Below are 15,691 nucleotides of genomic sequence, written 5' to 3' on the forward strand. Positions count from 1 at the left end.
GTCTTCCACAAAGGCCTGCCATCCCACCACCTTTCTGGAGATGTAACCCCCCCCCCCTTCTAACTCACTTCCTGTCAATCAGACAATACAGCAAAAGAGTTGGTAAAAGACAGCTTTTTTTAATTATTATTATTATTATTGGCTTGTAGGTTTGCAGGAAGGAGAAAAAAAATACATCCTCTCCCTTCCAATTCACCAATCATCTTTGGACAAAAATAGAGGGCCAGGGCCACAAAGCGCCCTTGAAAAATCTGATACAAAAGTATTATGCTGGGGCAGCAAGGGGGTGGGTGTAAGATAAACGGAGGGGTGTAGGTGACTCCTAGAGCCGCTTTTACATCCCGCCTGCCTGCCGTGAGAGCAGCCTCACCTTTGCACCACCCCTCCCCCCAAGAGGGAAAAAAGGACCCTGAAGTACCGCTCCTGGAAATTGGGAGAGAGCTATGCATGGGGAAAGCGGGGGAGGGGGAGGGGGGCAAGCAGAAAACGACAGGATTCCTTCCCCCACCACTGCTGCCCTGCTCTACAAAGGGTCAGTTAGGTCAAGTGTGTAGACAAACCCAGCTTATGTGCAAAGGATATTTTAAGACACTTATTTTGGGAGGAAGAAAGCAAAAAAAAGGGGGGGCCTTGGGGAACTGAGGAAGGGAACCCACCGCAGCCAGATGCTGGGGTAGACTGGAAGGGTTGATGGTGGTGGCAAGAACAGATATGGGGGTGTATTTGTTGTCAGTATCCGTCCGTAGTGTTCCATTTACCTCTTCTATGTGTCAGGAACCCCTCTCAGAAAAACAACAACTGTACCTCCTCAATTAGATAGGATAGAAGGGGAAAGTGGGACAGAATTTCTGGCGTGGAGAGGAGACAATTGGACCCTCCACGCCAGCTGTAGTGTGGAGATTGAGGTCATCACTTTAATTTAAAGCTTGTGGGAGCTCAGGAAGGGTAGGGTGGGAAAAGAGAGGGGTGGGAATTTGAGTTGTATGGCTTGAGGGGAGCTTCCAACCCTGTCCACCGATTTGGATGTGTGTGTGGGGGAAATAAAAGGGCACAAACAGAGGAAGGGGCGGGACAAAGGGCCACCAGATCCATTAGTATTTCCGCTGTAGTTTCTGGAAGTCGCTCGTGTTGAGGCGCGGCCGAGGCAGGTCCCCAAACATCTCTGTGCCATCTGACACCCTCAGCACCAGAGCTCGCATGCTGGCGGCAATTTTCTCCAGGTCGGGGGACGAATGCTGTATTGAGGAACAAGGGAGGGGAAGCCAGGTGGAGAAGTCTTCGTTATTTGTTTTAAATTATTACGTAGGTCAGCAAAACTAGATCGCTCCCATCCTACATCTAAATTCAGATCTCTTCCTAGAAGAGCTTTTCGACAGAAGCACCCACTGGGAGTCTGGAGGTTCTGCCACCCAACTTCCAAAGTCTATGCATTCTACTCTAAGACATACGACTCCAAATTGAGACTCGGTGTATTTCTTTTCTTCTCTGTTGTCAATGCTTATAACGCAGAACAATATAAAGGCATCAGGGCAGTGCATGACAAAATTAAGCACCATTTAAAAAATAACAGGTCAATCAAGGATGCTTTAAGCCACCATATAGGCCTGGTGGTATAAGAATGTATTCCAGAAACACCTGAAAGGTAACAGGTTTGGTTTTTTTGTGTGTGTTCCAAAGCATGGGACTAGTGACACTAAATGGCCAACTCCTAGTGGAAGCCATTTGGCCTTTTTCATAACCCAAGATACACCCCCTTCCTCGAGATCCTTCACCTACTTTGCTTTCTGGCTCACACTAGTTGCAAGTGGCTCCAGCACCCAGGCCGCCCCCTAAGTTTCCCTCTTCTCCATCAAACCGGTCTCAGGCATTATCCTTTGCTCAAGCACCATTAAAAAAAACACCATTGCTGGTTTTCGCGTAAAGTACACATCACACAATTGTCTGCCAAAATCATGAGGAGGGCAAAAGGGCTGTGGAGGACTTACAGGCCTCACCTCGCTCACTTCTGACTTCTCTCCCCTTGGCCACACACATTCAAAGCCTATATTTGCAATCGTAAGAACTTGATTTTTAAAGAAAGCAAAGTAAAGCTGAGACTCCTTGCCTGCTGAATTAACGCAATCAACATTTGTTTCTGTGCATTCTAGCTGCAGCCACAGGATATGTGCAGCCCCAGCCACTTACAAAAGCTACAGTGACACCTGTAGGAACTGGGGGGGGTGAACTTTTTTGCAAATCTGGCCCCAGCATCTTTCCAGCAGCGACCCTACCACCCTGCTGGAAGATGTGTTTTTCTGGAGCTTACCCACCAGCCGAACCCTACACACCTGTCTTAAAAAGGAAGGGGGAGAGCTCTGGAGTGTACCCCCCCCAAAAAATATATATATGCCTTTCCAACACACATTCTCAGTTCCTACCCACCTTGCTGTTCTCTTCATCAGAGGATCGCATCTCTTGCCGTTGCTCCTTGAAGCCCCAGATAGGCACTGAGACAGGCAAGGACTTGGCATACTGATGGCTGAGGGGTGGAGGGGCTGTCTGGCCAGGAGCCTCCTCACTTAGACTCCCATCTGGGAGAGAGAAATGGGGGGAGAAAAATGGGTCAGAAGGAAAGAAGGAAATAAAAAGAAATGAACCATCAGAAAGTATCCTCCTAGCTACAGGAGGAAGGGATAACATCACTCTCACAGGAACTATGCTTCCATTTATTCCAAATTCCTAAAACTCACTAAGGCAGTGTCTCTCAAACTTGGATCCTCAGCTGTTGTTGGACTACAACTCCCATAATCCCTGACCACTGGTCCTGTTAGCTGGGGATGATGGGAGTTGTAGTCCAACAACAGCTAAGGAGCCAACACTGCAATGAAAAGGTTGTATGTTTTTTACAGACGAGTGATGTTGTTTTGCAGCACCCCATGAAACCTCCGGCTTTTGCTGACATAGCATGCACCTGAGAAGGTAGGTTCAGTTTTGGCCGGGAAAGGCCTGAAGAGAAACTCCACTACAGGAAGCCAGGCATGTACGTTTCAAGCAAATGTATCCTTTCTACTGTATAAAGTCCCTGAGATGCCTCCCTTTTCTTTTGTAAATTTAGCAGTAACAAAAGAGTGTCAGGCTCCCTTCCGGAAGTGTTCAACCAAGATAAAATCTCCTAAAAGTTACTCCTTTCCTTTGCCCACCAGTTCTTGCAATTACTAGATCAAGTGAACAGCCCAACAGAACAGCCCAACATATTTGCTGATCTCTTTTCCCTACCTCACCTGGACAGCAAAATTAGATGCATCTCTAGAAGCCATTTTGCAAGGTTTTTTAGACAGACTCTTCCCGGCTTGCCTTACAGTTTGTAAGATGAACATGGAGCTTCCATGTTCCAAGGCAGTATCTCCAGGTCTGTTGCCGGGTGCTACATCTTAAGAGATATGTGATATTTGGAGCCAAGTTATCAGGAAGTGGTCTGCCCACTTGCAAGCTTTCCCGAGACATCTGCTTTGACTTTGCTGGAGGTAGAACAAAAGGACTATGGGGACATTTGGCTGGGAAAGGCAATTCGTTTGTCATTAGGATGCACATAACTTCTGCTGCCACCTCCCTTCAAAACCTTGGTAGAACAAAAAAAGCTAATGAATGTATGAAGCAACAGAGCCTTGTACCCATTGTTCACATTTATTGTTTCCTTCCTCCAAGCCGCTCAAAGCAGAAAGTGTGGGGATTGGGGGAGGGTCACCTCTTTTAACCTCATAGACCACCTTGTAAGGTAGGCTAGCCTGGCCCAAGGTCACCCAGCGAGCTTCAGGGCCAAGCAGGGATTAAAACCCAAGTTTCCCTGGTACACTCTCACCACTTCACTCCTCTGACTGCTGATCCTCTCCGATGCCCCACAAGGAAGATCCTGACAAACAGAGAGGGGATGTGGGAAAAGCTGCTCCCTCAAGATACCTATAAAGTCTTGAATGACTCCAGGCCTAATGCAATCAGCAGGGACGTGGGTGGCGCTGTGGGTTAAACCACAGAGCCTTGGACTTGCTGATTAGAGGGTCGGTGGTTCGAATCCCTGTGGCGGGTGAGCTCCTGTTGTTTGGTCCCTGCTCCTGCCAACCTAGCAGTACGAAAGCACATCCAAGTGCAAGTAGATAAATAGGTCGGGAAGGTAAACGGCGTTTCCGTGCACTGCTCTGGTTCGCCAGAAGCGGCTCAGTCATGCTAGCCACATGACCTGGAAGCTGTACGCCGGCTCCCTCGGCCAATAAAGCGAGATGAACGCCGCAACCCCAGAGTCAGCCACGACTGGTCCTAATGGTCAGGGGTCCCTTTACCTAATGCAATCAGCAGTATCTTGGCTTCTTCCACATTTGCAGTCAACATAGTGCATACATTGTGGGAAGCTGGCAGAGGGAGTGAAGAGACTTAAAAAAAAAAGTGGGAGATTCAGCTGCCGCTCACCGTCAGTGCTCTCCAGATCAGAGTCGAAGAAAGGCTCATATTCCTGGCTTGGAGAATCCTCGTCCATCATAAACAAACCTGGAAGTGAATTAAAAACAAAACAGAATTAGATCTCGCTGAGTTGTATGCACAGAGACCCCCTATTTGAACATGAGAAGTAGCCGTTCTGGAACTGCTTATTGAGCGATCCACACAGTTACGTCTGGAGAACCCCCCCCAACCCCCAATTATACTGGGATCCCTCACTAGTTAGGTACAGCTATATTTTGCTTCAAGTTCCATCTCTCAAGTGAGAGATGCAAGTGGCAACTGTAAGCAAAGCGTCTTCCCCTTCCTGTGGCAACTTTATAAACTAAGAAGAACCCATTTGATCCGGTCAATGGCTCCTCTAACGCAGCATTCTGCTCCCAAGAGTGGCCAACCAGATGCCTTGTGGGAAACCTACAAGCACAGGAGAAGACTCCCACATGGTGGTTTCCAGCAACTGGTTTTCAGAAGCATTATTATCTCCAGCTGCGGAGGCAGAGAATAGACAGCATGGATCATAGCCAATGAGAGCCCTCTCCTCCATGAATCTGTACAATCCTCTTTTATTTTTTCCTTTTTAAATTAAATTTTATTAAATGTTACCAAAAAACAAATAAAAAGAAATAGAACAATACATAACCATGCATAAAAACATTTTGTCTACACAATTTTCCAGAATGCAGACTAGAAAAGAAGAAAGACAAAAGATAAAAGAAAGAAACAAGAAAAAGAATGAAGAGAAAAAAATACTTTTCATAATCAATTATTCCAAATTCATACTTCAAACATTACAATATTTAAATCCTAGTTAAAATATTATAAAAGACTTCCACCGCATTCACCACACATCTCTTGGTTATCTAATTCACCTTTACATCTGTTCTTCAGTCACTTCCTTTCCTTAAATTCTTTTGTAGTCCATCTAATCTTTGTATTCTCAGTATTCTTCACAAGGTATTCTCAGTATTCTAAGCACAACCAAACTTTCGTGTTTGATCCCTGTTTGCGTAAATATTCATTTAAGCATTCCCATTGTTTCTGTACCATAGTTTTAGATTTATGCCTTATTATATCCGTCAATTTTGCTAACTCCAGATACTCACATAGTTTACTTAACCATTCCCTTTTTGTTGGGATGTTATTTCCTTTCCAGTAACTGGCCACCAGCATTCTCGCTGCTGTTTTTGGGTATAGGAATATGTTAATTTTATCTTTGGGGATATCCTTACTCAAAATTCCTAATAAGTATGCTTCTACCCTTTTGTTATATGAAACCTTTATTAATTTTTTAATTTCTTCATGGATTATTTCCCAGAATTTTTTGATCTCTGAACATGTCCACCACATATGGTATAGAGTGCCCTTCATCTTATCGCATCTCCAACATTTATTAATCGATCTATTCATTTTTGCTAGTCTGTCTATTTTAAAGCCACCTGGGCCAGGAGCCAATTTTAACATCATGTACCTGCGTGGAACTCCTCACCAGATGAGGAGGTGGTTTTTTTATTTTTAAAAAGCATTTCTGATTTAAGAACATACCGGAGGGAAAGGGTGGGAGAGGGGTTGTTTTTTTCAGTGCCGAGAGGTACAGATTAAAGGACAAAGCATTTGTGTTCAGTCTCTGAAAAATACCGCATTTCTCATTATTTCCACATCAAAATATAAGCTAAAATGGGAGCTGGGACAGAGCCTGGAAACCTGACAGCCAGTTTTGCTACATCTCCTTAAGTGGCACAGAAGCAACGTTACACGAAAATCGTATTTTTCTGCGATAAAATCTGATCGCAATGTACGTCAGCAGTCCAGTTTAAACAATGGGATTCACTATTGCAGGATGTTAATAGTGGCACCAAACTTTAACGTCTTTAAAAGGGGCTTAGACAAATTCATGGAGGATAAAGCTATCAATGGGTATTGGCAGGTGGTGTGTTTTTGGTTTTTAATTTTTTTACCAAAACTTTTCAGCATACAATACAATAAAAAACAAACTGTTCTAAATAGTAAAAAAGAAAAAGCGAAAGGCAGTGGGTGGGTGGGAATACACAGCCCTCTGTCAGGGGTAGATCTTAACCTGTGTCTCACACAATAGCGGGTGGACCCTCCCAGCTTTCACCTGGGAGCATCCCATTCATCTCCCAGGCTCCCACCCTGAGAGATCTTCCCTTCCCTGTCTCTCACACAGGGTCTTTTTCTGTTATCAAACCACCATTCCCACTAAAGTGGTCAATTCCGCAAGTTCTATCACCATAAACACCACTTTGAAACACTTTTGTTTCTAGGTTGTGAGCTTGGGGCTATATTGCAACTCTTTAGGGGACAGATTTAAAGAGTCGAAAATTATGCTTTCAAGTATTGCTAAAATGGTGAAGAGCTCCTCTCCCCTTTGGGAAGGCAAGGATGGTGATGTGCTGTGTGCCTGGATATGGATTCTGATCTGGAAAAAGAGCATTATCCAAAGTTGAGTTTCTGAGAAAGGGGCATCTGCGTGCTAGGTGTCAGGAAACATCCAACAGGAGTGAAGAAAGCATTACTTTGGAAGAAGCAGATTCAATGAGAAAGCCACACCAAAATTTCAGCTCATTATCTCTGTTTATTATCTGTGCTCTGAACAAGACTAGTGCATCCTGACCAGAACAGGCAAAATACTCAGGATTTTGCAGTGAAAAAAGAAACACCAAGTTTCTAGGAGTTAAAGGCACACTTTCAGCAGTTTTCCACAAAAGGAAATCTTGATATTGCTATGGATAAACCTCATGCATGGAACAAACCCCTGTTGAGGGTGAAATAATAATAATAATAATAATGACTTTAAACCAAGCATTATCCTATGCAGACTGATTCAGCTGAGCGTTAGTGCTGCAAAGCTTGCCTTCCTGAATTGAAAGAGGTCTGGAGGCGGCGCGAAGGGTAATGGCTGCCCTTTCCTAACCGGGAAGGGAGCTCCGCGCGAAAACGGGTCGTCCACTACGGCGAAGCGGAGACCCACATCGGAAAACCGCAGGCGGCAGAAGCCTGCAGTCTTGGGACCCGGCGGGCGCCAGAAGCAGCCCCCAAAACGCAGAAGGAACCCCGTAAGGGGCTCTGGATCGGGGAGGAGGCTGCGGCGCTGAGCGTCGTTCCGCAATCGGCGGAGTGAAGCCGCAAAGCCGTTGCCGGTGAGCGCTGACCTTTCTTCCTTGAATTGGCACCTTGGAAAGCAGCAACCCGTGAGTAATAAGGACTTTTAATTAAGCTTAAAGATCAAAGCTCCTGAATTTGGCTGAAAGCGGAGGACGTAAAAAAAGGAAGTCCGTCTTCCGCTCACACTAAACTTCAAAGCAAAGAGCAGGAGGAGTGGAGGCAGTGAATGAACTCTTTTACAATTTGGATTTGAGCATTCAGTGCATCACTTTAATGCAGAAAAGGATTTTAAGCATTGGATTTATGCTAAGATTTGGACTGTAGGATCTTTCTCTGAGGAATCTACATTTTAAAAAAGGAAACCCAGGTGCTGGAACTGCCTGGCAACAGTAGCAGTCAGCCTGCAGACATAAATACTTTGAAACAAAATTTGGAAAAAATCTGAGGGGCTTGGACTTTGCTACTTTGACATCTTATGAGGTACCAGCAAGCACTGCTTGAAACATTGTGTTTTTGTAAAACCAACTCTGCTGAAGATTTAGCATTTGAAGGCTTTTGGACATGGGTTTTGTTTTCTCTGTGAACTGTATTTATTGATTCCCTTCTGAAAGACTTTTTAAGCTCCCCCTAGAGGTTTTGGACTTTACAGCAGTGACATCCTTATACTTTCTGTTTCCCGGTCTCCTGGTTGAATGTTACCATCTGGGCTGTCTTTTTCTCATGGGAACAACTCAGCTTGACCTTGAGCCTTAGATAAATTTGGAATGAGTGGCACAAAGAAAAAGGAGCCAAAAGATAAGGAAAAAGAACAAAGACCGCGAACTAGACAAACAACTTTAGCCTCAGCCTTGCAGCAACGCAGATCTTCGGTACCCACTGTGCTCTCTGAGGAAGCAGCAGCTTCTCTGCCACGTGCAGGGGAAGGAGAAACAGAGGAACTACAATTGGAAGATATGGCCTCAGGAACAGCTGCCTCCATTTTAGAAAAGATATATGAAAAATTGGAATCTTTGGATAAGAAAGTGGAATCCTTGGATAAAAAAGCTGATGAGCAAACTTTTAAAATAGACCAAAACACCGAATGTTTAAATAAATTAGCTGGACAAGTGGCACAGAACGTGGAAACAATTGCAGAATTGAAGGGAGCTACAGGGGAGAACAGAAAATTGGTTGAAGACACCAGCCAAAGGCTGGGAAAGTTAGAAAAAGAGGTGAGGCCACTCAACAAACAAGTTGGTGAACACCAGACCTATCTCTCGATGATTGAACTGAGAAGTAGGGAGACCAACTTAAGGATTAGATCGATACCCGAAGTGGAAGAGGACAACCTGGCTGAGTTTCTGACCAAAATATTTTCCAAGCACTGGAACCTAGAAGAGACGGACTTTAAGATTACATCAGCTTTCAGACTTGGAAGACTGACAAAAAAAGACAAGCCCAGAGACTGTTTGATATCACTGAGATCAAAGGAGGAGAGGGACAAGATTTTGGGCCTACACTACGGAAAGTCACTGGACATTTTAGATAAGAGGATTGAGTTATATAAGGACGTTCCCAAACAGCTTTTGGATTTGAGATCGGAATATTTGGAATTAGCAAGACTTTTGAGGAGCAACGCCATCATCTTTAGGTGGGATTTTCCACAAGGACTATCTTTTACTTTCAGAGGGAGGAAGATTAAAATTAGAACATTGGAAGACAGAGACAAATTTCTGAACCAATACGGAGAGGACCTTCATAAAAAACTTGGATTACCATCGGAGCCCGAAACACCAGAGGTACCTGCACCCTTGGATCCTGAAGATTCAGCGAAAAAGGTACCACCCCCAGAAAAATAACCAGATCTATCCAGGATGTCTCTGCAACTTCTGAGTTGGAATATAAATGGCTGCAACATTCCGGAGAAAAGGAGGAAAATTTTTCACATATTAAAAAAGGAACAATTGGACATTATTTGCCTGCAAGAAACCCACGTGACTAGGCTCCACAGAAAAGTGCTGATAAATAAGAGACTTGGCCAAGAATTTATATCTTCAGACATAGTGAAGAAGAGAGGAGTGGTGATATATGCAAAAGAGAACCTTTCACCTAAATTCTTATTTAAAGATGAACATGGCAGAATTTTGGCAATTGAAATACAGTATCAAGGAGAAAAAATTTTGATATTAGGAATCTATGCACCAAATGATGGGAAATCGGAATTTTATAAGAAGTTGCATGAAAGCATGCTGGAATATCTGGACTATGACAACATCATAATGATGGGAGATATGAATGGGATTGTATCAACTAACATGGATAAGTCGCAAAGTCAAAAAGTTACCAAAGATGGCAGACTACCAAAGACCTTTTTTGAAATGACAGAAAATATGGGCTGGATTGACATATGGAGAATCAAGAACCCCCTAGGAAAAGAAGGAACATTTTTCTCTGAGGCTCAACTGACTTGGACAAGAATCGACCAAATTTGGATTACTAGAGGTCTGGCACCTAAGGTCAGGAAAGTGGAAATCTGCCCAAAAACCTGCTCCGACCATAATGCTTTGAAAATGGACATGACATTATTACCAACCGGCTCCTTTAGATGGAAGATGAATGACAATTTGTTTAGAAATCAGGAGATCATTAAGAAGGCCCAAAAAGTTATAAAGGACTATTTTGAAATAAACCTGAACACCGCGGTGGAAAAAAGAACAATTTGGGACGCAAGCAAAGCTGTGATGAGAGGGTTCTTGATACAACAGAATGCCATAAGGAAAAGGACACAAAATGAAAAGAAAGACAAGATTCTGGAGAAAATTAAAGAACTAGAGAAGAAGCTAAGAGCCAATCCGAAGTCACAGCCGATTTTGAGAGAAATTAAACTTCATCAGGCACAATATTCAAAACTGATAAACCAGGAAATAGAATGGAAGATTAAATCAATGAAACAAAAAACGTTTGAATCGGCAAATAAATGTGGGAAACTGCTGGCCTGGCAGTTGAAGAAGAGACAAAAATTGAACATAGTAACAAATTTGGAAATTGAAGGAAGAAGTATACAGAACCCCGTGGAGATTAGAAAGTGTTTTCAAAAATATTTTAAAAAATTATATACTCAAGGGCCACAGAATGAAGTTGAGATTGAACAATTTTTGAGGAAAAACGGATTGAAAAAATTGTCACAAGAAAATAGACTACTCCTGAACAGCAAAATAACACGACAAGAGATTGAACATGCCATTCAGAACTTGAAATTGGGCAAATCTCCAGGGCCAGACGGCTTGACCTCCAAGTACTATAAGACATTAAGTGATTATTTGATCCAACCACTGCTGGAGGTCAGCAATGAAATTATGGAGGGAAAGAAGGCGCCAGAATCGTGGAAAGAAGCGTTCATCACATTGATACCAAAATCAGAAACTGAAGACACAGCTCAAGAACTACCGCCCCATCTCCCTTTTAAATGTGGATTACAAAATATTTGCTGATGTTTTGGCAAACAGACTTAAAAGAGTTTTAAGTCAAGTAATTCATAAAGACCAGGCAGGCTTTCTCCCAGGCAGACACATGTTTGCTAACACAAGGAACATTATTGATGTCCTGGAACTTTTGCAAACTGACATAAACACTAAAGCAGTGCTAATTTTTATAGATGCGGAGAAGGCCTTTGACAACATCTCTTGGAAATTTATGAAGGGAAATTTAAAAGAAATGGGAGTGGGGAGGGGTTTTGAAAATGGGATTGACGCAATATATTCAGAACAAAAAGCAAAATTGATTGTTGATAATGTGGTAACAGAAGAGTTCAAAATTGAAAAAGGAACACGACAAGGCTGCCCGATTTCCCCTTTGTTATTTATCTCAGTCCTGGAGGTGCTCTTAAACTTGATCAGAGGGGACCGGTTGGTGCAAGGGATCCAGGTCGGAGCGAAACAATATAAACTTAAAGCTTTTGCAGATGACCTAGTTTTGACACTGAAGCCGGAATCTAGTACGAAAAGAGTTTTACAATTGATTGACAATTTTGGTCGGGTGGCGGGATTTAAGTTAAACAAACAGAAAACTAAGGTGTTGGGGAAAAATTTGACAGATATTGAATCAGAACAGTTTCAGAGAGAAACAGAATTATCATTGGTGAAAAAGGTAAAGTACCTAGGGGTGAACATAACAGCAAAAAATCTGAGTCTATTTAAGGAAAATTATGAAAAATGCTGGTCTGAAATTAAGAGAGACTTGGACAGTTGGACAAAATTGAAGCTTTCTTTGTTAGGCCGAATTGCTGCTATTAAGATGAATGTATTGCCAAAAATGTTGTTTTTGTTTCAAACACTACAGATTATAGACAAGACGGAATGCTTCCGGAAGTGGCAGAGAGATATTTCTAAATTTGTCTGGCAGGGCAAAAAGCCCAGAATTAAGTTTAAGATATTGACTGACGCAAAGGAAAGAGGGGGCTTTGCCCTGCCAGACTTAAGGTTGTATTATGAAGCCGCAGCTTTCTGCTGGCTAAAAGACTGGCTACTTCTCGAAGACACTGATGTGTTGGATCTGGAAGGGTTTAATAATAATTTTGGTTGGCATGCATACTTATGGTATGACAAAGTTAAGATCAATAAGGCCTTTAAGAACCATATTGTCAGAAAAGCAGTGTTTAATGTCTGGACAAAATATAAAGACTTATTGGAAAATAAAACCCCAAGGTGGCTTTCACCTCTGGAAGCTAAGGCCCGAAAAAGACCCAATATGGAAGCCAATTGGCCAAAATATTGGGAAATATTAGAAAAAGATGGAAATAACTGGAAATTGCAGAGTATGGAAAAAATGAAGGATAAAGTGCGAGACTGGTTACATTACGCTCAGATTAAAGAAGTTTTTAAAAATGACAAAAAGCTAGGGTTCCAGGTGGAGAAATCGAAGTTGGAAACTGAACTGTTAGAACCTAAGACTAAGGTACTTTCAAGAATGTATAACTTGCTGTTGAAATGGAACACACAAGACGAAATGGTTAAATCGGCTATGATAAAGTGGGCACAGGACATTGGGCATAACATTATGTTTGAGGAATGGGAAAGGTTGTGGACCACTGGGCTAAACTTTACTGCATGTAATGCTTTGAAAGAAAATATAATGAAAATGATATACAGATGGTACATGACCCCAGTTAAGCTTGCCAAAATATACCACTCGTCTGACAATAAATGTTGGAAATGTAAAGAAAATGAAGGAACATTCTTTCACCTCTGGTGGACTTGCCCTAAAGTGAAGGCCTTCTGGGAAATGATATATAATGAACTGAAAAAGGTATTTAAGTATACTTTCACTAAGAAACCAGAGGCCTTCCTTCTGGGTATTGTCGGCCAGAAGGTGTCAAAGAAGGACAGAACTTTCTTTATGTATGCAACAACGGCAGCAAGGATACTCATCGCAAAGAACTGGAAAACTCAAGATCTACCCACGCTGGAAGAATGGCAGATGCAGCTGATGGACTATATGCAGCTGGCGGAAATGACTGGCAGAATTCGAGACCTGGGAGAAGAAAGGATTGAAGAAGACTGGAAGAAATTTAAGATTTATTTACAAAATTATTGTAATTTGATGGAATGCTAAGAAGGATGCTTGATTATAAACAATTGGCCATCACTAAATTAGATGAGTATTATTAGACTATATTGTAATGATTGGTTATAAGATTACAAATAAGATGGTAATTTGCTTGAAAAATTTTATGAACAATGTAAGTGCGAGCGGATGACGCGAGGAAGTCCAAAGATGTTATGAAATTTTGTAAAGACACAAACAATGCTGTTTTTCATTTTTGTATCTCTTTTATTAAAAAAACCTAATAAAAATTTTGAAGAAAAAAAAATGAAAGAGGTCTGGTGGTTTCCTCTGGGGACACATCCACAGCAGAGAATGCTCCAGGCTACTTGAGAAGGGAGAGTCCTGGCAGCAGCTCCTGGGAGGCAGGAATAATGTAGGACACATTCGCACCATATATTTAAAGCACTGCGATACTAAAGGGAGCTTAAGGGTAACAACTGAGAGTTGTTAAGAAACCCCTCCTCTTCTCACAGACCTACAATTCAGAGGTCCCTGGGAAGAGGGATTGATTCTTAAACCACTAAGATTTTTAAACTCTGGAGGAGGAGTGGGGTCTCCCAACAACTCTCAGCACCCTTAACAAACTACAGCTCCCATAATTCTTTGAGGGAAGCCACAACTGTTTCAATGGTATCATTGTGATTTAAACGTATGGTGTGAATGTTGCTTTAATGAATTTACTTCTGGCTGCTGTGACTTTTTGCTTTATTTGTTAAGATGTTGCCTATCACTCCCCATTTTTAGTGATTATACAGCATTACAATGATGCTATTGTCAGCCACTGTAAGCATTTTAAGGAAAGCCGAGATAAATATTTTTTTCCCCCACAAACAAACCACCGACTGCACATAGACGTACCAGTGGTGTCACTGGGATGCTCTCTCCCACCTGGCTGCTCCAATTCTGTCAATGTATTCCTGTCTCCTTCATCGTCTTCCTCTTCGGGCTCCTGGCCTCCAGAAGCCTGGGGCAAGGGCCCCTGGGGGGTAGGTGTCCTGTGTGGGGCAGGCTCATCTGAGGCATTGGTAGAGGGGCAGCTCCTGGAGTAAGACCCGTTGGTGGGACCTGGGCGGGGGGCAGAAGGAGGACGGGCAGCATAGGTAAAGGCGGTGGTCTTGTGAACCACCGCGATATCTTCGAGGTAGCGTTGAACGGCATCAGCCAGAGCCCCACTTCCATGCTGTGCGTAGCTGAAGCCACCAGGGGGTGGGGCCCTGAAGGTGGTGAGCAGCACTATCTCATTGCCTGTCTGACGCCGGTACTGTTCTGCTGCAGCAACCAGGGCCGCCCAGCTCTCCTTGTGGTTATCCGCCATGTTCGTCATCCTACAGGCAAACAAAAAAGAGAAGGGGTACACACATTAATGTTATGGAAATAGCAGCTGGGCAAACGTTAAGGGCTTTAGTTGACTGAAATACGTATTAAATTGGCTTAAGTTATGTGGATGAAACAGTACTTGAGAGGCAACCCAACGACCTTTCCTTTGGACCACACGCATGGACCATATTTGAAGAGAATTGCATATAATGCCTCTTCTAAAGCAGCACCTGCTACCAACTATTTCTGTAAGCATTTATATCAAAACAAGAATCATCCTTATTAAAGAGAACTGCTGCTTAATCTATCATGGGCAAACTTTTGCCATTGGGAAGGCAAACTAGCACATTTAAGCAGGGAGGGTCAAGAAGCAACGTCTCCAGGGTCCCCAGAAAAGGTCAAGCAGAAAAGCTACCCCTACCCAGACCCAGGGGCTCTCTTTTTTGGGGGGTGGGTAATAGACAGTGGGGTCCTTTCTAACGGGTCGCAGTGAGGGATGGAAACAGGGAGCCAGGACTCCTGGATTCTGCTCCAGCAATACGGCAAAACGCACGTTCATCCCTTTGAGGGCGGGGGCGGCAGATAGACAAACAACGCTAACGGGGGGAGGAGGAAGAAGAAGGGGGGTCAGACACAAACACCTTCCCCCCTCCCCTTCCAAGAAGGGCTCCAGAGGGAGGTGGGAAAGGGTTGCATTACCTGCCAGCGCCTCTCAGTTCTTCCTCCGCCGAAGCCTCCCCACCCCCCTCGGGGGCCACCACTCGGAACCCTGACCTCTCACCTTTGACCCTCCCCAGGACACTTATGGGCCCCCCTCCTCCTCCAAACAACAACCGCCTCCTCCTCCTCCCCCCGCAGGCCCCGCCCACTCCCTCTGCCCTCACAAGGCATGAGGCGCCCGCACGTTTCCCGTTACGAAGATGGCGGAGCTAAAAGAGCGCAGCGCCCCTCCCTCCCTTTTAAGGGCCTGAGGGTTTTTTTCATGCCCGATTCAAAGATGGAGTCAAAGATGGAGGGCTACGGAAGACGCCTTCTCCTCAGGCAGTCCCTGCCGAGCTCAGGGGGGAGGGGGTTGCTCTCAGGTAAGGGCCGCAGCCGAGAGCGCCCTTCCTAAAAGTGGACCAGGGGCCTTCGAGGCGCTCCGTGCAAGGATGGAGGAGGAGGAGGCTCGGCGCTGCCCCCTTGCGAAAACGGCGCTGCC

General features: G+C 43.9%; 1 protein-coding gene and 1 long non-coding RNA gene across 2 annotated transcripts; one reads left to right on the forward strand and one right to left on the reverse strand.

Moving 5' to 3' along the window:
• Nucleotides 1–99: 99 nt before the first annotated feature.
• On the reverse strand, nt 100–15,451 carry AKT1S1 (AKT1 substrate 1). Its single transcript, XM_083708089.1, is given in 6 exon segments — nt 100–1,235; nt 2,422–2,570; nt 4,441–4,518; nt 14,032–14,498; nt 15,190–15,302; nt 15,304–15,451. Coding segments are annotated over 6 exon segments (1,029 nt in total). The 5' UTR covers nt 15,382–15,451; the 3' UTR covers nt 100–1,091.
• Nucleotides 4,526–14,000, forward strand: LOC310829521. The gene is made up of 2 exons (XR_014557305.1): nt 4,526–7,357; nt 13,447–14,000. It is a non-coding gene; the product is annotated as an uncharacterized lncRNA (long non-coding RNA).
• Nucleotides 15,452–15,691: the final 240 nt, after the last annotated feature.

The sequence above is a fragment of the Podarcis gaigeae genome (genome assembly GCF_964106915.1).
Source record: "Podarcis gaigeae genome assembly, chromosome: 13".
NCBI classification, from domain to species: domain Eukaryota; kingdom Metazoa; phylum Chordata; class Lepidosauria; order Squamata; family Lacertidae; genus Podarcis; species Podarcis gaigeae.